This window comes from Prionailurus viverrinus, chromosome B1, assembly GCF_022837055.1.
Source record: "Prionailurus viverrinus isolate Anna chromosome B1, UM_Priviv_1.0, whole genome shotgun sequence".
Classification (NCBI taxonomy): Eukaryota; Metazoa; Chordata; class Mammalia; order Carnivora; family Felidae; genus Prionailurus; species Prionailurus viverrinus.
This window is the reverse complement of record NC_062564.1, coordinates 18,698,264-18,719,565: the sequence shown is the minus strand read 5'-3', so window position 1 is coordinate 18,719,565 and position 21,302 is coordinate 18,698,264. Positions and strand designations below refer to the sequence as shown.

General features: G+C 40.9%; 2 protein-coding genes across 10 annotated transcripts in view; one reads left to right on the top strand and one right to left on the bottom strand.

Moving 5' to 3' along the window:
- The window catches only part of TRIML2 (tripartite motif family like 2), a 212,908-nt gene that overhangs the window by 155,748 nt on the left and 35,858 nt on the right, over nt 1-21,302 (top strand). For 7 of the 8 annotated variants that reach the window (XM_047857293.1, XM_047857301.1, XM_047857302.1 and 4 more), the window contains exon 3: nt 5,751-5,844. The gene's annotated coding sequence lies outside the window, so the exon portion shown is untranslated. Of the gene's footprint in view, nt 1-5,750; nt 5,845-17,566; nt 17,630-21,302 lie in introns of those variants that run through there. The other variant, XM_047857294.1, reaches the window with a different exon arrangement.
- TRIML1 (tripartite motif family like 1) lies at nt 11,319-17,793 on the bottom strand. Of its 2 annotated transcripts, none has more exons than XM_047857291.1 (6): nt 17,266-17,793; nt 16,927-17,022; nt 15,519-15,749; nt 14,246-14,268; nt 13,970-14,067; nt 11,319-12,174 (listed from the first exon to the last, which is right to left on the bottom strand). In XM_047857291.1, the coding sequence occupies exons 1-6, from the start codon at nt 17,689-17,691 to the stop codon at nt 11,624-11,626; spliced, it is 1,425 nt and encodes a 474-aa protein (XP_047713247.1). In that variant the 5' UTR covers nt 17,692-17,793; the 3' UTR covers nt 11,319-11,623. The 2 variants fall into 2 exon arrangements, with proteins under 2 accessions (XP_047713247.1, XP_047713248.1); XM_047857292.1 differs by having other exon boundaries at nt 17,422-17,793.

Below are 21,302 nucleotides of genomic sequence, written 5' to 3'. Positions count from 1 at the left end.
GTTAACCAAATGCAGAATGGAGAAGGAGAGGAAGGAAATTCAGACTTGAGAAGGAAAAAAAGAGTCGATTATAACATGTTATCCCTTCCCACTTGTAATTTTTTTCTCTTAGAGATTATTTCCAGATGAATTATTTACATTAAAATAGTACCGTAGTAACCGGTATTCCAGTGGCCACTGTGTTGCTTCCGATGCTGTTGCAACAGATCCTAACTTGACATTCTTCCACCTTCCTGGTCTGCCGCTTCTTTAAGCTAACCGGTGAATTTCTTCTAAAGCTCAACACTTGACCCTATGTTCTTGATCTTCAGCCTTTGCTAGAATTAAGTGATGCTGTCTTACAACTTCAGTTGCAAATTATATATATGACAGTAGTTATTATGTGTATGATGATCACTGTAAAAATCCTTTGTAAGCCTCAATCTGGTAGCAAAACTGATTTCTCCCCATAAACCTCAAAAGATTCACTGTTCTTTTCATATCCGTGTACCACATTCTTCTTTGCACTCCAGTGCTCGGTTAAATAAACGGGCTCCTTCACCTGGCTAATTTCTATGGAAGAATAATACAACCCAATGGTTAAAAAATAGGCTCTGAAGTTAATAGACCCAGTTAGACATCTAGTTCTTCCTCTTGACAGATGTGGGGCATTGGGCAACTTCTTCAACCTCTATAAGCTGTGGAAATATTTTGCACAGTAGTTGGCCTATAATAGGTGTTTAATAAATGTGAGAAATTATTTTCATCTGGGATACATTATCTAAGAGAATATCTTATTATAGATAAAATACATATGCATAGAAATTATCTCACAAGTATTAGTTTTGTCTTGATCTCATAAACACACTAAAAAAGTGTGTTTAGCAATGGCTCAGCATATCTTGGTGGACTTGTTTATCTAAGCCCTAAGCTGGAATGATTAGCCATTTGGGAAGAAAGCCAGGGTATAATCCTCAAGGGGCCAAGCTTCCAGGGAAAGGGTAAGGATCTAAACCCAAACACAGAACCAAGATAGTGCCCATAAAGTGAAAGGTACAGGTGGTAAAGATTAGAAGAGGTACATAGAGTAGAATCTGATTTCCAGCAGCACAATGCTAAGGCCCTACTAGGTAGATTATGTGTCTTCCACAGCTTGCTCTTTTTAAAGAGTTATTCTTAGCCTCTTCCCTGTAGGAGCTAATAGAAAAAACTAAATCAAATTATTTGTCCAACTCTTGAAGAGTTAATAATCATAGCTTTGTAAATTCAGTATATGAAGGATATTTTTCTTCTGCAACAAAAGATAATGGTTAAAAATTGCAGACTTGGAGCTAGACAACCTGAGAAAAAGGAAGGCAAATTTCATAAATTGACTTGTAATAGGTTAGCTTTAAAAAAAAAAAAAGAAGAAGAAGAAGAAAAGATTCTGGCGATTTTCAAGTAAAGAGAGATGGTAAAAATTTGGAACTAGAGGGACAGTTGAGAAAAGTTTGGCTTATCGTGATAAATGAAGTGAGAAAAGTAAAAAAATATATATATGTATATGTGTGTGTATATATATATATATATATATATATATATATATATTTAAGGAAAAAATAATATCCATCCCAGTGAAGAATTTTTAGAACAGAAAACCTGGAAGCTAGGTCAGATTTAGAAGGTTTTAGAGGCCACAAAGCTAGAAAAGGTGCACTACCTCAACCTTTAGAGTTATTTTTGCTAAAAGCCAATATCCTAAGCTTTAGTTCCTGAGGGAACAACTTAGCCTTAGCTGATGATAATGTTCCTACTGGAGAAAGAAATCTTATTTTGATGGTCTTGGTGAATCTCAAGATTCCTCTCCATTGTATCAGTATGTCCAAAACTGATTTTATCTTTTCTCCTCACCCCTTTTTTGTTAATATGGGTACTCCAGGAAGCAGACGCCAAAGATAATTAAATGTGCAGGAATTTTATGAGGAATGCTGACGAGGCCAATAGTATGCAGATAATTATTCATCAACTAGGTCTCTATGAGAAAAAGACCTGATTTGTAATGTTTGTGTATTACTTGATGTAATCACTCCCACTTTAGCCCGTTTCACACTATCAACATGGTGTCCCTGAACCCCAAGTTGAGAAGAGATGCACTTGATCCTCTTGAGCCAGTCCCAGCCAAGTGGGATCCAGCACACCTCTTTGTAAGGGAAACAGGGAGGGAATCATGCTAAGGCTGCACCTCAAAGTGAAGGAGAGAGGGAAAGAGGGTTGGATGGAAGTTTGGATGATGGCTTTGGCCAGCCAGAATCGGCCGTCAGAGAAATTGGCCATCAGAGGCCTGGCTTATGCAGATGGTGTGATGGATTTCAAAGCTCAGCAACTAGGCCCTTGGTCAATCACACACCCTATGATCAGCGGTCTTCAGGGTACATTCTCATGGACGCCATCCCTTGCAGACTTCTTTCCCCCACTGAAACTTGTTTCTGTATGAATGCTCTTACCTAAAAAAGGCTAACCATGGGAACAATGAATTTGATAAAGTTGACCAAAAGCATGTAGAAGAAGTCAGTCCATCAATTTTTTAAAAAGCTGATGTCTAAAATAAGATGATAAATCATAAATGGAAGTGAAAGTAAAGAGTAGTACGTAAACCAAATACTGAATAAAATAAGACAAAGGTAAAATCCAGGGAAAGAGCATTTTGTGGAAGACTCATATTGAAATAAAGCAACACACTCATGAACACTTACATTTCCATTTGGAATAACAAGCCCGCATTTAAACGTATACGGGCAGAAGAATTGTGTGCTGTATGTGATATTAAAGTAATGATTCTACTGTGTGGACTTGTCAAATACTACTTTAATTTATTGAGTTGAAGAAATGAATCCACATGAATTTTTGTTAATTAGAAAATAGAGAGCTTTAAAATGAAAGTCAAACAGAATCCTGTTCTTCCCCCTTTCCTATTCAGGTCCTAGTCTCCAGCTTTGTTGTGATGGACATTTTGATGCATCTCGTAGATCCCTCAGCATAGAAAAATCTCACTGTCCTTATTGCTGGGAGTATCATGGACAGATAGGCTACGGCCATCTTCAAGAAATGGCTCAGCAGCAGAGAGCCACCTAGCTCAAGGGCACTCCCATGCAGTGACATATCACATCAATGGCAGTGCATAAAGCCTGAGCCAACTCAGTCTGACTCCAGATGACTCTAGTCTAAAAGGCCATTTTAGCTCCAGCATTCCTCCTGTGCATGGCCAAGGCAGCCTGACACTGGGCTTGCATTCACCTAGACTTCCTCCTCTGCATATTTCTGCTTCCTTCCCCTCCATTGAAAATGCCTTAATAAGATTCAGAGAAGCAGAGAGCAGAATGCCGGTTGCATGGCCTGAGAGAGGGGGAAAAAGAGGAGTTGCTAATCAGCAAGTATAAAGCTTCAGTTAGATAAGATGGATAAGTTCTAGGGGTCTGCTGTGCAACATCATGCCTATGCTTAACAACAGTGTATTGGACACTGAAAAGTCTCTTGTTGTGTTCTTACCACAAGAAAAATAAAAGGAAAAAAGGAAAGAAAGAGACGAACAGGGAAATAGGGGTATTTTACAAGAGAATTCATGGAAACATGTAATTTCACCACTTGGAAAATAAAATTCATGGTTTTAATACTGGAAGAAAGAGAAGGAAGGAAGGAAGGAAGGAAGGAAGGAAGGAAGGAAGGAAGGGAGAAAAAGGGAAGGAAGTAGGTAAGGAAGAAGGGAAGGAAGGAAGAAAGAAAGGAAGAATCTTATCTCCACTGCATGTCCTAAAAAAATAAGGAACCCTCATGCAAAACTCCTACTCAGCATCTGCTCCTGCAGACGAGGACCCAATCTGCAATAAAAGGCAGCCACTTATTTGAAAGTTTTTACTGAAGTACAATTTACATACAGAAATTAGACATATAAATTTCCCGTTCAATGTATTTTCACAAACGGAACTCAAGATGTAATCAAATAAGCACAGAACATTTCCAGCACCTCAAAAGAGACAACACTTTCACAGTTACTCTTTAAAATGTCTAATAAAATTTTAACTGAGTGTAACAGTTTTTCAGATGCATGCAAAGAGAAGAAAGGAAAAATCTTACATTATTTCCTAAGATAGTGTGCAGACCTTAAACAAAAAAGAGATTTAGACTTTAAATGCAAAGCTTAGAGTGTTGTACGCAGTATCATATTGTTCTCAATATTTATATTACTTAAAACTGACTTTTGACTGATGCCCATTAATATAAAAGGGCTAGTTATACAATAAATAGGATGTATGTAGAAGCAGCGTGAATCCCTCCTGATGAGCCTTGAGAGCTCTCTGACTTCTTCTGCAGGAAAGCAGATGTGTGTTGGGGCAAAATCACCAAGCATCAGTCTGGCCCTGCTCTGTGCATTCAGCAGCTCTTCTCATCTTTTACGCCCGCCCTCCGACTGCAGAAACAGAGTCCAAGAAACCCCTGATGAGATTCTCTTCCCGAAGCAGGTTTACAGAGCCCATTCTTCATTTCCAAGAAACCGGAGAATTGGAAGAGCACCGAGGAAGACAGAGTGATAACTTGAAGGGGAGGGCACACTTTGAAGTCAAGAAGGGGGGCAGAGAAGAGACTCTGAGGAGAAACTCAGCTTTCCCCAGGACTCTCCCTACACCACCCCCCCTCACCACACGTACCACACGTCACACACCACATATGCTACATACCATACACACACACACACACACGACACACACATCACACACATACACAACTCACGTCCCCATACACATACATACCTACCTAACATACCACATACAACATACCACACCCCCCCACACACATTCACACTCCTCACACAGTGGGAAATCTGTCTCTTCTGAGCACCCTGGACATTTGTTTCCCATCTGGATGGTGCCAGAAGACTCAGGCACTCTGTGAAGAGAGGCTGCCCCTCACCAAGACGAAGTCAAACAGTACTGGGGGAGGAAGAACTTCCTTTTGAAGAACCTGTGCACCCACCATCATTGTCTAAAAGCACGACCCAGAAAGACAATACCGGCTCGGAATGCTGTGACTTACAATTCACAAGAGTTGAGAATTTGAATCACCAACTGGAAGAGTCAGTGAGTTAAATAGAAGGCAATATTTGAAATGCTCAAGAATTTTTAGGAAAACTTCCTAAGGGATAAGGAGTGAGGCCTGGAATTAGGAATGCAAAGGACCAGCAATATGCTTTGAGGTAGAGTTTCCATCAAGATTAGGACCTCAAGGGCAAGAAGGCAAGTAGGAAAAGGCAGTCTTCTGAACTCAGATATTCTAAGCCCATGGTCAGAACTGTAGGAAATGGAGCCGCAGAAGGCAGTATTCAAAAGTCCAGAGTCTGGCTAACAGAGATGCCAGAGTTTAGGAAGGACCTATTCATGATTAGCATCTATTGCGCGGTTATCCCTTGAATTAGGCGGTGTTCTAAACACGCGTGTTCTGCCATTTGCTGCAACAGTCCCGTGAGGCAGGTAGGCTGCCAGGCCCATGTTGCCGATGAGGACAGTGAGGCCCGGGGGAGTACGCACCCTGCCCAGGGCGGTACAGTTAGGAAGTGGTGTAGCCAGTATGCGAACGTAGGAGGCCTGGCTTTATTGCCCCTGTCTTTTGTACTTGCATCCTGCTAACCCAGAGGCAGACACACCATGAAAATAGGTAAACTGCAGCTTATTGTCAGAGACCCTCTAAGACCCCCGGACCTAATGTTAGACTTTGTAACTTTTTATCATTTTGTCTTATAGATCACTCCCCTCATCTGTATAAGCTTCAGGCCTTGCAAAAGCGGGTTCCTTCCTGTCAGCTGTCAATAAGAAAGCTGTTAACAGGAAATTCCAGGTAAGTGAGTCATTTATCACAGTCAGGTTATTTATAGATGCCTACAGTGGGGGAGGGGCAATGCTTCCCAAACTTCTCCATGTTGTGACACACATCTAACATGTTTTTATAAGGTGTTCTATGTTTATAACATGTTTTTATGATTTTTTAAAAACACATCTAACATGTTTTAAAAGGAGGAAGATATTCACAGCTGGTGGTGACTACTCTAAGCCTCACCCAAAGGCTAACATAACAGGCTGTGTCTAGAACACCTGTAATCTATTGGAAGAACATTGAGCATCGCCGTCCTTCTGGGTGCAGTGCTCCGAGTGCTGGCAGAGCTAATGATTAGCCAAGTTCTTACCAGGGCCTCAGAGCCCAGAGCAAAGGTGTGAGGTTCCCAAGGAATGAAAATGAGATTACCACTTTAGTTTTTGTTTTTATTAAGTTCCTATTCATATTATATGCATTTATTTTTTAAGTTTTTATTTTAATTCCAGGTAATTAACATACAGTGTTAAATTCGTTTCAGGTGTACAATACAGTGATTCTACAATTCCATACACCACCCAGTACTCATCTCGGCAAGACTCCTTAATCTCCATCATCTATTTAACCTGACTCCCCACCCACCTCCCCTTTGGTAACCATCAGTTTGTTCTCTATAATTAAGAGTCTGTTTCCTGATTTGTCTCTTTTTTCCTCTTTGTTCATTTGTTTCTTAAATTCCCCATATGAGTGAAATCATATGGTATTTGTCTTTCTCTGCTGACCTACTTTGCTTAGCATTATACTCTCTAGCTCCATTCAGGTTGTTGCAAATGGCAAGATCTCATTGTTTTTTAAGACTGAATAATATTCCATTGTGTGTGTGTGTGTGTGTGTGGGTGGGTGTGTGTACTTGAGCTGCTTCCATAATTTGGCTCTTATAAATAATGCTTTTATAAAGGTTGGAGTGTATGTATCTTTGAATTAGTGTTCTTTTATTCTTTGGGTAAATGCCTAGTAGTGTGATTGCTGGATCATACGGTAGTTCTATTTTTATAATTTTAATATTAATTTACTTTTAGGGATACCTGGCTGGTTCATTCGATTAAGTGTCCCACTCTTGATTTCAGCTCAGGTCATGACCTCAGCCAGGGTGGTGGGACTGAGCTCCAAGCATCCAGCTCTGTGCTGAGTATGGAGCCTGCTTAGGATTCTCCCTCTCCCTCTTTGTCCCTCACCCCTCCCTCCCTCTCTCTCTCTCTCAAATAAAACAATACACAAAATATAATTTACTGTTAAAATTAGGTAATATATATTCACAAGTGTGAAGGTCAAAAGGACTTTCATGAAAGATAAGAAAACAATCCATAGATCTAGGTTTTCTTTTTCTTCAATTGAATTTTATGTTAACACTTTTCCCTAAAATAGTGACACCTACCTTAAAAATATTTCAAAGATTTTGGTGCCAATGTTTTCCATATTCCACACAAGTTTTCTGTGGCTTTCTGTGGCTTTATGACAAATTGCAAAATTGACATATTGTGGGGTGCCTGGATGGCTCAGTCGGTTGGAAGTCCGACTTTGGTTCAGGTCATGATCTCATAGCTCATGGGTTCGAACTTCACGTTGGGCTCTGTCCTGACAGCTCAGAGCCTGGAGCCTGCTTGGATTCTGTGTCTCCCTCTGTCTCTGCTCCTCCCCAGCTCACACACACACACACACACACACTCTCTCTCTCTCTCTCTCTCTCTCTCTCTCAAAAATAAATAAACATTAAAAAAAAATTTTAATTGACATATTGTGTAAATTGAGGAAAAAGAAGGTGGGGGGAGACTAACAAAAATTCATCATACACCATGGAATAATTGTTTTTCTGTGTTCTCACATAATCATCATAACACATAGCTATTTTTCATATCTTTGAGAAAACAAAGGCTCAGAGAGTTAAAAGAATTTGTCAAAGTGGGAAACAGTTACCTTGCGGTAAAGTTGAATGTTCCAGCTAAGGGCTGTGTATTTCAAAGCCCAAGCACTACCGCCCAATTTCTCCCAGGGTAGGTTTTTGTTTTTGTTTTGTTTTTTAAATAAATGCAGTGCTTCTGGCAAGACCATAGGGCAGGGGGAAACATGTTCTCTCACTTGTCTCAAAACGGTGTGTCTGCATCTTCAGTGTGGAAATGCCAGTGAGCAAAACCTTCCAGACTACCTGCCGCGCACATAAAACTTCTGTAGGGGAGTGTATAACCTGCAAACATGCCCACAGGATCCACAGGCGGCTCTCCTGCCTGCAGGAGACATTGGTGAATAATTAGAGATACACCCAGAGGTTTATATACATGCGCATTCATCGTGGTGTCGTTTATAATAGCTACCAGTGGAGAACAATCCAAATGTCCCAGTGGGGGAATGATTAAATAACTTAGGGACATTCATATAATGACATCTTACTGCCATTAAAAATCATAGTTTCCAAGACAATTGCATTTAATGCATGATCCTTTATTATTCCTGGATACTGGAAGACAGCTATAACGAACACTACAAGGCTAATTAGGAAACTTTTAATATGGACTACTTACCAAATAATATCATTTATTAAATGTTTATATGATAGATGTAATTTAACAAAATATGCTAATTCTTAGAAAATACATGCTTATATATTTAGGGATGAAAAAGTCTTATTCTTAAGAAATATAAGAAAGACGCTCACAATAGAATATTAAGATAATTAATTTTCATGTGGCTTAAAATATATATGCATAGAAAAAAAACAAAGACTAGAAAGACACACACCATAATATAAGCATTGGTAATCTCTGTATAGTGAGATCCTATGCAATTTTTAAAATTTTAGCCTTTGTACATTTTATCATTCTGCAATTTTCCTACTGGGGCCTACTATTATTCTGTTCCCACATCTTTAAGGTATATGCACAGGGAGAAATTCAAGAGTTGAGAAAGGTTGATTGGGCACATCGCTGACTTAAGTCAGTAAGAGGGCCTAGTAAAGCAAAAGGTGCCCACGTAGGTACTGGGAGCATAATAGGTCAAAGTTACATTGTTGGGGGAGGGGTAATTAGGGCAGGAGGGTATATAGAGACCTCATCTGAAGAGCTAAAGGAGTTTTACTGGTAAATTAGATCTCAGGGCAAAAGATGTATAATATTTTATTTTTAAGGTACTCTAGGACAAGTCAAGACAATTTTTTTTAAAAATGAATAAATCAAATTGCAACCTTGTATGGAAGATCACTCTTGATGTCCTCTGCCCTCACAACTCGACACACCCCTTCTCCTCTAGCTCACGTCTAGAGAGGGACATGGCCATGTTTCCGGATTCCATTTTGGCAATGTGCACGACAAGAGGCTACTTGTGACTTGCTAGCCCCCTGGGGAAATTTTCCACTCAAGAAGGGTAGAAGAAAGAGATCTGGGAAGGAGAGAAGGAGTCAGTAGAAGAGACAACAGGGTAGCTTGAGTATCGGTCCCATGTGGGACACCATTCACATTTAAGAAAATGTCTGACAGATGTTCAAAGGCTGAGGCACAGAAGAGACCAGACCCTGGTCTCATACAAGGGGATGAGTTTGTCAAGCAAGGGAGTGCACCTCTCAATTGCTCATTCCGCCCACTCTCCCTCCCATCCCCATCACCACATCTGTTTGGTGTGGAGTTTATATCCAGAAGCCTTGGGTGAAAATGCCTTTGCAACTTTTTCATGGTTGTTTATGCAAAGTCAGCAGAGTAAGAATAGTATAGATTCAATCTTCCCCACACAGGCGATCAGTGGCAGGCCCAGGGCAGACAATGATCCACATGGGATGACTTTGCCAGAGGAGAAAAAGTAGGCTGTTTTCCTTGATAATACCAGCCCCTTTGGGACAAAGGGAAAGAAAAGGAGCTATTACCTTACACCACAATTTAATGTAATGCGTACTAAGTTAAAATATACGACCTTTATATTCATTTATAAAAAATCAATGTGGGTTTTTTTTTGTAATTGAGAAAGCTGTAGACCAAATATATTTGGTGTTTGCTATTCATAATTTGTTCCTTAGCTTTTTGAGGTGATAAATCAAGAAATAAAATGTAATAAAATTAAAAATGGGGAACAGAACAAATTGTTCAAAGAGAGTGTGATTGGTTCTCCATCACTAGAGTTCTTGGACTCTAAGTGTATGTGGTGTCAGGGTGAAAATGCAAAGAGCAAACACAGAGAACAGAAGAGGGCACGATTCGGGACCCAAAGTCTAGTTCAGATCTGCTCCGATGCCTGTGAGGGCACAAGATAAAAATGCATAGGTTTGAAAGAGAAGGCAGATCTAGATGAGTGAGAAAGGTGGATACCAACCTTACAGTAAATCCAGTTACCTATCCTTTCTCCCTACTTAACTCCCTCCCTCTGGTTGTCTATGCTAATTAACAGATTCAATTATCAATTTTTCGCCCAACTGAGTCTCTAATTTAAAGACAAAAATCTGTGTTAAACATGTTTCTTAATAATCATGCAGTTGTGTAAGGGTTAAATCCTATCAGTTTTCTTGTCTGCGATTGAAAACATGGGCAGTGACTTCTGTGAGTGGGAAGAGGCAGGAAGGGGTACCCTCTGTGATTGGTGCCATTCTGCAATGCAAGCAAGGAAGGATTCAAACAAACAAAAAACCTGCAGGGACGGAGCACTAAGAATGGGCAGCCAAGAGAAGGTCGGTTCACAGAACTTTCTCCCAAATCCTCACATGTTGGGATGGAATAAGTAAACTTGATTTCACCTTCCAGTGACTAAAGCCTTTTGCTTATAGCAAGTAGCAAAAACACATAAAATAACCTTATAAAAAATTCAGTAAAGTCATTTGGCACCTATAGCATTGATACATTTATTGAATAGAGACTTTGTTCTGTGATCTTTAAACATATTCACAGAAGGTTCCAGCCTCTTGTGGTTGTGGTAAACATGAAAGATAATGATGATATTGACACCTAAATTTGCAGTATTCTGAACATATAAGCCTTCCCGAGTACAGATACTCCAGGCCGCATGGAAAGGAAAGAAAAGCAACTTTTCAGTGGAGGCTGAGTCATGAGTCCCTCTCACCAACCCTGGAAAGGAGAACCCATGCACTTCCTCCCACCCAGAGGAGTCAGTCTTGTCCCAGCACGCAGAGCTCTGCACATAGAACAAAGACATTCAAACAGCAGAGTTATTAGGGTGCCTGGGTGGCTCAGTGAGTTAAGTGTCCAACTTTGGCTCAGGTCATGATCTCACTGTCTATGAGTTCGAACCCCCCATCAGTCTCTGTGCTGACAGCTCAGAGCCTGGAGCCTGCTTCCAATTCCGTGTCTCCCTCTCTCTCGGCCCCTCCCCCACTCGTGCTCTGTCTTTCGCTCTTTCTCTCTCTCTCAAAAATAAACATTAAAAATATTAAAAAATATAAAAAATAGAGTTCTTTAGAGTCAAATAAATAAATACACTCAAAAACATGACATACATTTATAAAACTGGCCTATGACAGTGGGATCAGGGATAATAGGGGCTAATTCTTTCTCTACATTTTCAGTGACCAGCATGTATGCGGGACAGTCTAGATAATGAATTTGGTCAAAGACAGGATTTGATCAGCCTTCTATGGTGTTGAAAGTTGATTGTCCAACTTGGCCGTTGATTGTGGCTCAAGTTAACAGAAAGCCTTTTCAGGGGCTTTCCTTTAAGATCACCCAATATTGATAGTGTCAATGCATAAATCATCTTAATTAATAATCATCTGTTGGTCTTAGACCTCATCCTTGGTGAAGGCTCGGGGGCATGTCCCTCAGACATAACTGTTCAGTGAGCAGATGGTAAGAGGGCCCGTGTTCGTCCCTTCATTTGGGAGGCAAGGGGAGAAGATCGGCCTGAGAGCCTCTTGGAAAGAGGCTGGAGGAAAGCTGTAGATGAGGGACTCATCTGTCACGTTGTAGAACGCTATGTGTCCAGACTCGTAGTCTAAGAAAACGCCAACCTTATGCACAGGCTCTCGGACGTGTTGACCTTTTAAAGGTGATGAGACCCAAAGACTATAATCTTCTCCAATTTTTAAGCCTATAAGTGAGAAGAGGTCCCCAGGTGGCTTCGGGAGATTGCCCTTTCGGCTCACGGAGTCCTTGCAAATGCCCACTTCCCACTCGGTCTTGTTGCCCACCTCCACCTCCCAGTAGTGTCTCCCACAGGTGAAGATCTGAGCGCCCAGCACAGTTGCAGACTGGTCAAATCGTTCTGGGTTGTCGGGTAAGTGCTGTCGGATTCCTCCATGTCTCACGCTTTTCAGATCCTCAGACAAGACAAGATAGGCATTGGCTGTAGCTGGATCCAGAGTTATGTCCGCTGCAAGAGGAGAAAAGAATGAACCCCTCGCATTCTTGAAAACCCTTTTACATATGTGGAATTTTAATTAAATTCTTAGTTTCCAGTCCTATTTTTAAAAATATGATTTAGGTGAGTGTGGTGAGGAGTTTTGTTTCACTGAGAACAGAATCTCTGAGCCCTTCTCTCGCTGTTTCACAAACACTGAGAGCAAATCTCTGAAAAGAAACACAAGAGAGTCATGTGGACAGTGATATTTAGCCTGCCTGAGCGGAGAGAGAGAGGAATCGCTGATATAATGGAATGGAATAGAATAGCAGGTTTCTGTTTACAGCATAGCTTTAAAACTCAGAGCTATTTATCCACACGGGGCATACTCTGTCATTTGTATTCAGTTGAGCCAAGGCTCCTTCTGATTCTTCAGTTTGGGTGGGAGAGAAATAGAGGCAGCTATCCTTTCTGGACTTCTCCTTAGGTGCCAACCATTTTCTGTACAATATCTCATTTAATCGTGGCATTTCCCCCCCATTGTATTTATTTATTTATTTATTTGATGTTTATTTTTGAGAAAGAGAGACAGAGTATGAGCGGAGGAGGAGCAGAGAGAGAGGGAGACACAGAATCCGAAGCAGGCTCCAGGCTCTGAGCTGTCAGCACAGAGCCCGACGCGGGGCTTGACCCAGGGCTCGAACTCACAAACTGCAAGATCATGAACTGAGCCGAAGTCAGTCGCTTGACCAACTGAGCTACCCACGTGTCCCTTCCCAGTTTTACAAAAGTGGAAACTGAGGTTCACAGAGGTTTGGAAACTTGTCCAAGATTACAAAGTTACTGAGTGTTGGAATAGCAATTCCCAGTCAGCATTTTTCATTATGTCATGCTGAAATGCAGCCTCCTGTGAGATTAGTGAAACCACCTGTGACCAGTTGATAAGTACACTGTGAACCAGTGAGAGACCCCTCCTTCCCATCTTCTGAGAGGAGGTCACAGAAGAGGCTTCCAACTTTCAATGGCCTCTCAGACAAGATTAAGTGCCCCTACCATGTAATTTCATACTTTTATTTATAGATCAAATTCTAATCATCACTAATTATTTGAGATTAATGTCTGTCTCCTCAGTTCCACTGAAAGTTCTGTAAAAGCAAAGGCAGGCCTGTCTTATTTATCACTATAAGAAAGCTGAGAGTTTAATAGCATAGTACCAGGTACATAGTTGGCACTTATCAAGTATCTACTGAATCCAAAGCCCGTTAGACTTTCCTCTGAAGGTCAGATTGTCAACAAGATAAAAGTTAAAAATGAAGGCTGAATTCTCTTCACGATAGCTAGCCTAAATATCTAGAGCATTCTAAAAGGATAGCTTGAATGTTGCCTCATTGAGATTAAGAATTTAAGTAGTTTTTACCCTCACAAGAACAGAGGGAGAAATGCAGAAACCCCTGAGGAGGGGTGTGTGTGTGTGTGTGTGTGTGTGTGTGTGTGTGTGCAAGTGTGCGTGTGCGCATGCAAGGGGATGAAATAGACAAAATGGGACAGTAAAAACAAACAAAGGAAGTGCCAGGAATCCTTAGAAAACACAGGTAAGCGAACCCTCAATCAAGTGTGCTTCTGTCGGCTCCAGAACCCAGACGGTCTGTGGCCTCAGCCCACCCTGAGGGTTCGCACAGACTCACGGCGCCTTCACTAGAAGCCTGGCACCCAGATGGTGAGTATTCTGTCAGAGGAAGCTGCCGAAAAGCTCAATCTTGCATATCCTCGTACACACTGAAGTTCAGTCTGCAAATCCCTGGAGGTTTGACAAACGAGGCTGACTTACTGCTGAATTTTTTTAGCATCTCCCTCATTCCAGTGATGCGGCACAGACTCAGTTCCGTGGCGGCCGCCTCTGGACACTGGAGCAAGAGTGGCTCACTCCTACAAGAGGGCAGAGACAGTCACTCTGTCTGCCCTGCGCAGCCCGCAGGACCTGTTCCAAGCTGAGGGTCCAGCTTGATGTTCCCCAACAGCATGGACACTCTCCTCCCCACCCTGACAAATGTAGCAGCAGCACACCCCTGTGTCTCACATAACTGAACACAGACTGGAAACCCACCTTTCCAGTGTTCCTTTCACATCCTAAGGGGAGAAAAGAAAGAGGGTTAGTATCTGTGCCCTTTGATCTCTAACAAAGACAGAATCCATTTGGGATCTAGTCCTTTCTAACTTCACAGAATCCACTTTCCATGGCTGTAGGACACCTTGCGTGGGAGAGCACGGGGTAGGGGGAAAAAATCCCCAACTTCCTCCAAGGGTGGGTTCCTGTGCACAGGAGAGGGTTCTCCTAATGGCTGGACTCTCTTGTCTGTTCCTCATATCAACACTTGGTCAAGAGAACCTGATGCTGACAAAAGAGCCAAACCATCGATCTTGTTATCTGGTGCCTCAGGGAGTCAAAGATCAGCAAAAGGGAAGTGGGAGAGCTGGAGTAAGCCTGTGCGCAGTTGGAGTGCGTGCTTTGCTGGAAAATCACTAAGTTAAATAGCATTCTGTGGGGGCATCCGGGAGGCAGAGGTGAAGCAGCAGCTGGCTCACACAGCCCACGTTTACAAAGGCCCCAGAGAATGCAGTAGTAGCTCCGGGAGGCAACAGAGCAAAGGCAGTGAACAATATGGGCTCAGTACAGAATACCGTGTTTCGACTACATATTAGCTATTTGATAGGCAAATTACCTAACTGCCAGAGGTCTGAATTATTAAGTAAGAGCTACTGTAAACCCACAGGATAGATTACAATCACCAAGAGTACATAAAACAGTATTTAACTTCATCAGGTCTCTGTGAAGATGAAATGTAGTGTGCCAGCAGCACATAGTAAATGCTCATTAAACAAAATAACTAACGAAGCTGAAGTTGCAGACCGGCAGGCACAGAAGAAAATGGAGTCATCCTCAGGCTTGGTTTGGATAGCTGTTCTACTGGGTTTTGTTTTTCTCTGCCTCTTCAGGACTGTATTTATACTATGGAACATTAATTCTTTTTTTTTAATGTTTGTTTTTGAGAGACAGAGAGCACAAGCAGGGGAGGGGCAGAGAGAGAGGGAGAGACAGAATCAGAAGCAGTCTCCAGGCTCCAAGCTGTCAACACAGAGCCCAACGTGGGGCTCCAACCCATGAACCATGAGATCATGACTTGAGCCAAAGTCCGATACTCAACGGACTAAGCCACCCAGGCACCCCTCGAACATTAATTCTTTAGGAAAACTATGTTGGGGCTGGAACTTAGTTTTTTGGGTAAATAAACACTTATTTTTGCATGGCTTGAAATATTATGGGCTACGACATGTTGTTGTTGTTGTTATTGTGGCATTGATTTTCCCAGAATTCTTACCTCAAAAGATTCTAAAGTGGAGCGCTGACAGGTGGACTCTATCTGCTCAATCATCTTGCTTAGGCTTCTTATTTGCTGGGTCAGCTTGATCTCATTGTCCCTCAACTTCTTCATGTTCTCCCTTTCCTCCTTTTCCAGTAACTGGAGCTGTAGTTGTTCCTCCTCCTTCAAAAACTGGTGCATTTTTACATATTCTGACACAACAACCTGCTTACAGGCCTTTGTCTCTTCCTGCCATCCACACACACGCATGTGTGCACACACACACGGGAGCAATATAATAAAGTTAGTGACAGAAATGCCTGTGTAGACTTTTAGTCCTAGCAAAGTCCTAGAGTTCCACTGTGACACATAATCCATATTCTATTAAGTAGTTGGGGGCTAGTGTGATATTTTAGGGGGTATGTGTGCTATAGATACAGTAGCAAACAAAACCAAAATGTCTATTCCCAGGAGACTGTCATTCTACTGGGGAAAAAAATATAAACAACAATTATGATAGGTGGTGATCCATACCACGATTTAAAAAAAAAAAAAAAGCAAAATTGGGGCACCCGGGTGGCTCAGTCAGTTAAGCATCTGACTTCAGCTCAGGTCATGATCTCGCTGTCTGTGAGTTCGAGCCCCATGTTGGGCTCTGTGCTGTGGTTCAGAGCCTGGAGCTTGCTTTGGATTCTGTGTCTCCCTCTGCCTCTGCCCCTCCGCCCTCACTCTGTCTCTCAAAAAATGAATAAATGTTAAAATTTTTTTTAAAGCAAAATAAAGCAAGGGCAAAAATATGAAAAAAAGTGTATATTCATTTATTTAATAAATATCCAATGAAAGCAGACATAGGATCACATCCTAGAGATAGAGATACATATCACAAATACTCTGCTTTGAGAACTCCATTTATTGGGAGAATCAGATACATTTTTAAACATGTGACTCAACATTTAGGTCTTTGCAAGACAGCTCACGTTCAAATCTGTGACTAAATCAAGCTTTTGTTTAGACGTACTAAACCAAACTATTATTTGGCCTTTATTTTATCTTTTTTTTTTTTTCACTTTCTTTTTACCCCAAAGCATTTGAGCTATTCCTTTTTATTGATTTTTGATCCTCTATTGTCTGTAACTTGTAATTTTAAATAATTATCATCAGAGCCATAATGGAGGTAGCCACCAAGTTGTATAGGTGTATCCAGAAGAAAAGAAAATAAGCAGGCCTGGGGATGGGGAAATTGTTTGAAGTGAGTCTTGGGATTCCCAGGTGGACAAGCAGAGGTACACAGCCCAAAGTAAAGGCACTGCATATTGTAGGACAGGGATTGGAAAATTTGGTCTTTTTTGCCTGGTCTTTCACTAGGTATCCCTTTAGTCTCCCTCATAGAACATATACGAGATCCAAAAGTAAGACAGATACTGACCTTGCACAGTGTTACTCTCTCCTTCTCATGGGATAATACAACCTGAGTTTCCTTTTTCTTTTTACGCAAAAGATTTAAGATTTCCTGGAGCTTCTCCTGCAATAGAAACAAATTCTCTGTGGCAAATGAGCAGAGCACCAGGTTGTGAAGAAGACTTGAGGACCAATAAAAATATGATGAGCGGGACCTAACACAAGGAGTGAAGCAGGATCCACACCAAGTTTGGGGTCTGGTGCCTGGAGACCAGGACCCGTGATTGTCACCAATAGAGAATATTATGGGCATAAGTGATGGAACGTGGTTTGTGTTCTGAGATTTATATTGAGCAGCCAATCTTACTTTGTGACGCTCCTCAGCCTCACTGGAGGGATACAATCTGTTTATTCCATGACACTGGGTTGAGAAAGCGTTTACACCCTCCTGCTCATCAGAAAAAGCCTTAGCGACTGCCAGCATTCTCCCAGAGCCGCCTTGTCCGCCCTCGCTCTGCAGCACCTGGGATCGGAGCTGTTTGCCGATGCCAGCCAGCCTCCCCAGACGCTCATTGGGCTGGAAGTGTGGACTCTCCAAGGCCCTCCAGCACTCAGGACAAGATAAAGGAGTACTGTGTTCCTCCCAGCTCCTCAGGAGACACACCAGACAAAAGCTGTGCCCACACTCAGTGGTCACCGGGCTGGTGAAATAGTCCAAGCAGATGAAACAGGTCAGTTCTTCCCTGAGATTCTCCATCAAATCTGCTGTAGACATTTTTACAAAGAAAGACATCAAGGCAAGGTGCTGCCTCTATTCCGGGATTAGAAAAGTCCTCCCTGAGGTTCTATTGTTTTGAGTAACAGGTGGGTGGTCAGTTTCTATGTTGTTAATACGAAAAACTCTTACTCTCCTCTGTGCCTAATTTCACCAGTTGACACATACTCTCCCAACAAAAGGCCAATTATGACTTAACGTGGAACCCTTGTACACTGGGTTCATCATCAACCCCAGACTTTTAAGGAATGTCTCACTGTGCAAGCAACATACTGGATACGGAGGGTACTTGTTTCAGACTTTCTTCAAGAGTAGGCTATTATATGTAAATAGCACCAGAAAAACAATCAAGGACCTTGATCTTAAGCTGAAAGGTTAGGTAATTTGGTGTGAGCCATTACAGAGATTTAAGTTATAATGATCTCTAATAATATCCGAATTGGAAATATGGCCCATTTAGGAAAACTCCACTAATGGAATCTAGTTAAGAAACCGAAGGCAGAAAATCGTAATACTGATCCCTTCTCTTGATAGGCCCTTTTATGTGCTTGACCAAAGCCTAAAATATTTTTCTCCTTAATCAGGTACTGTGTACTTTTATTTAATCTTATTCGTCCCAACAAAATGAGAGCAAGTCCATTGAAATGTTCCCTGACTTTAAACGTATAATGGATTATCAGAGTTATATTTAGTGCTCTGCCCTGCAGACCATGATACCTCTCCACCACCACTGAAGGCATGCAAAACCTCATTATTGTTGGAAGTTGCCTCAAGAGGCCATAACGCTATGGACTGAATGGGGGCAAAAAAACTGTACTTCAGAATAAATGTAATTTTATTCACTTATTTTCACTAGGTCTTCTTCAACCCCGTATCAGTTCTTACTGAACAGGTATCCAATGTGCATATAGTCTCAGACCTATGTGAAACTAAATGTCTAGTATGGAAATGGTGTCCAGTGACCATTGAGATTATTAGTGCCTTACTCTATAAATCTGTATTGCCATATGCTCATGAGGCAGCACTTGTCATGGCCCACGACCCGCTCACTGACTGCCAAAAAGTGCAAACTTAAAAGTTTTTCCTTAGAATCTAACCAGTTTCTCCCTCCCATTGAGTTCATTATACCTTATTTTTGTTCTTACCCTGTCTTGTGCCAGCGTTGGCAACTATCCATGTGTCTGTATTACCTATGCTATTTCATTAATTGCTTTCTGATTTTTGCAGTTGCCACTGATTCTTCTTCCCCACTTACCTCCAACAGATGCTGGGTGTTTTCCTATCTTGAACTTTTGTAAAAAGAAGTTTTCTGGAAGTTTCCTCCATTTTTCTTCCTCCTAGTCAACACTCATCCTTTTGAAGTTATTAATCCAAATGTTTTCATTGTATGTCCTTTGTGTAACATTTGTGAATTACTGAAATGAGAATTTTCAAAAACATACAACAACAACAACAACAACAAGTAACACAGCAAGTTATAATAATTTAAATAGAAAGAGAGGAAGCATCAATTTGGGGTCATGAAACTTCTCTCTACTACTTAAGATTACTTCTAGCCTAGTAACTGAGGTACAGCTTCACAGTATTTTTTAGGAGTTAGTCTTAAGTAAGGGTCTTGCAAAAAATAAAATCTATAATAACATTAACTGCCTTTACTGGAAAAAGGATTTATGAACTACCACCTACATTCAGTGTGTTATTCCCACACAAACCCAGAAGGAGCCTTTAACATTGACCAGGACCATTAGAATAAGCCTTTCAGTAGATATATGGTTCATCACAGATACTGTATTCCAATTTGGAATGGGGAAACCGACATGTTCTAAGTTAAAGTCACACTGATCTGTTCCATCCCACGTCCCTCTTCTAAGCAAACTCCTTTAATAAACTCCTTAATACAATAACCATATCTTATTCATCAGTGACTAGAAGAATTATTTGCATATAGCAAGGGCTCAACTTATTCGTAAGTTGTAAATGAAAAAACAGAGGAACTATATTGTTATACAACCACAGTCTTTTATCTCGCTGGAAACCAAGTAATTATGTAGTCCAACTACCATGTATAGATGGTGAAGAAAATTGAGACAAATAAATTGAGTTGATCACCTGACTACTTGCTTACTACATGAGTCAGGTTGGGACTGGGAAACCGGGCCTCTGTTGTTCATACGCTACACTGCATCTCATTTGTTGACTTGTGAGTGGATGAAATTTTCCAGTTATCTCAATACAGTGAGTATTGCTAGAATATTTCAGAAGGAAATTGGACAGCTGTTATTATGGTGTGATGTGACAGGTATCTGAAATCACTGGCCACACTCATTATTGGGGATGCAGACTTCTTTACCATCGCTCACAACACATTTGACTGAGCTTAGTTCATAGATGAAGAAATTCAGAGATAACTCGTAGACAAAGAGTGAGCCAGCCACCCCAAAATACATTACACCTACCCTTGGGGCACTGCACTGTCAGACATGATTTCTGAGATCAACAGCTCAAATAGCTTCTTCTCTGACCTGTCTCCTGCTGTGGAGGTGACAGTAGGGATACACCCTAAGGTCTCCACAGTCACAACTGTCATCCACATGCTATTAGGGTTGGAGCACACAGAAAAAGAGAAAGTTTAAAGATTTGGTTAGAGCTTACTTATTGATGAAGGCAGTGGACTAGATGGGGACTTATTGGAAAAACATACTGCTTGAAAGCCTGATTTTAGAAATATGTCTGTCATTTCATATCAACAACTGGTTTGGGACAAGTGAGGGTAGCCATCTGGGAAAAAAAGAAGAAAAAGACAAAGTTGGATCTCTACCTAGTAAGTTATACCAATGTGTGTTCCAGATGTATGTATGTTTGTGTGTGTGTATGTGTGTGTATTTTCCCCACTCTAGTCGTGAATTTATACTCCTATTATTTCCCTTTGTATTGCTTTTTTTTACTTCATTTATTTATATTATTTTATTTTTGAATGTGTTTGTGTTCTAGATCACCCCACATCTATTTAGCAAGTAAGGAGCATATTTGTTAAATATGTGGTCAATTATTGTGTCCAAAAAAATGAAGCACATCATAAAAGGAAATAATTGGTAACATAGAAATTTAAAATAGACTACTTAGAAAAGGCTTTTTAAAGCATGCTTCAGAGCTTAGACACCCCTAAAAGAAAAGATTAATAAATTTAAATAAAAAGTAAATACTTTTATACAGCAAAGTAAATAAAATAACTTTTATTTCAAGTTTTTATTTAAATTCTAGTTTATTAATATATATGGTAAAATTTGTTTCAGGTTAAAATAATTTTTTTTAATGACAATCTGGGAAAGAGAATTTGGAACACATGCATCAAATACCTAATCATAAATTACAAAGAGGACTTACATAAATATATACTTAAAAATAATAGCTCTTCAGGGTGCCAGGGTGGCTTAGCCGGTTAAGTATCTGATTTTGGCTCAGGGCATAATCTCAAGGTTCATGGGTTCAAGCCCCACGTCAGGCTCTGTGCTGACAGTTCAGAGCCTGGAGCCTGTTTAGGATTCTATGTCTCCCACTCTCTCTGTCCCTCACCAGCTCATGCTCTGTCTCTTAAAAATAAATAAACATTAAAATAGGGGGCGCCTGGG

What these genes read in the sequence shown, in the direction of transcription:
- TRIML1 (XM_047857291.1), bottom strand. Translation starts at nt 17,691, where the DNA reads ATGTCTTTCTTTGTAAAAATGTCTACAGCAGATTTGATGGAGAATCTC. An exon ending in GTGAAAGGAACACTGGAAAG is followed by an intron (nt 14,068 to 14,245) that starts GTGGGTTTCCAG and finishes GCCCTCTTGTAG; the next exon opens with GAGTGAGCCACTCTTGCTCC. An exon ending in GATGCTAAAAAAATTCAGCA is followed by an intron (nt 12,175 to 13,969) that starts GTAAGTCAGCCT and finishes CTCCTCTTGCAG; the next exon opens with CGGACATAACTCTGGATCCA.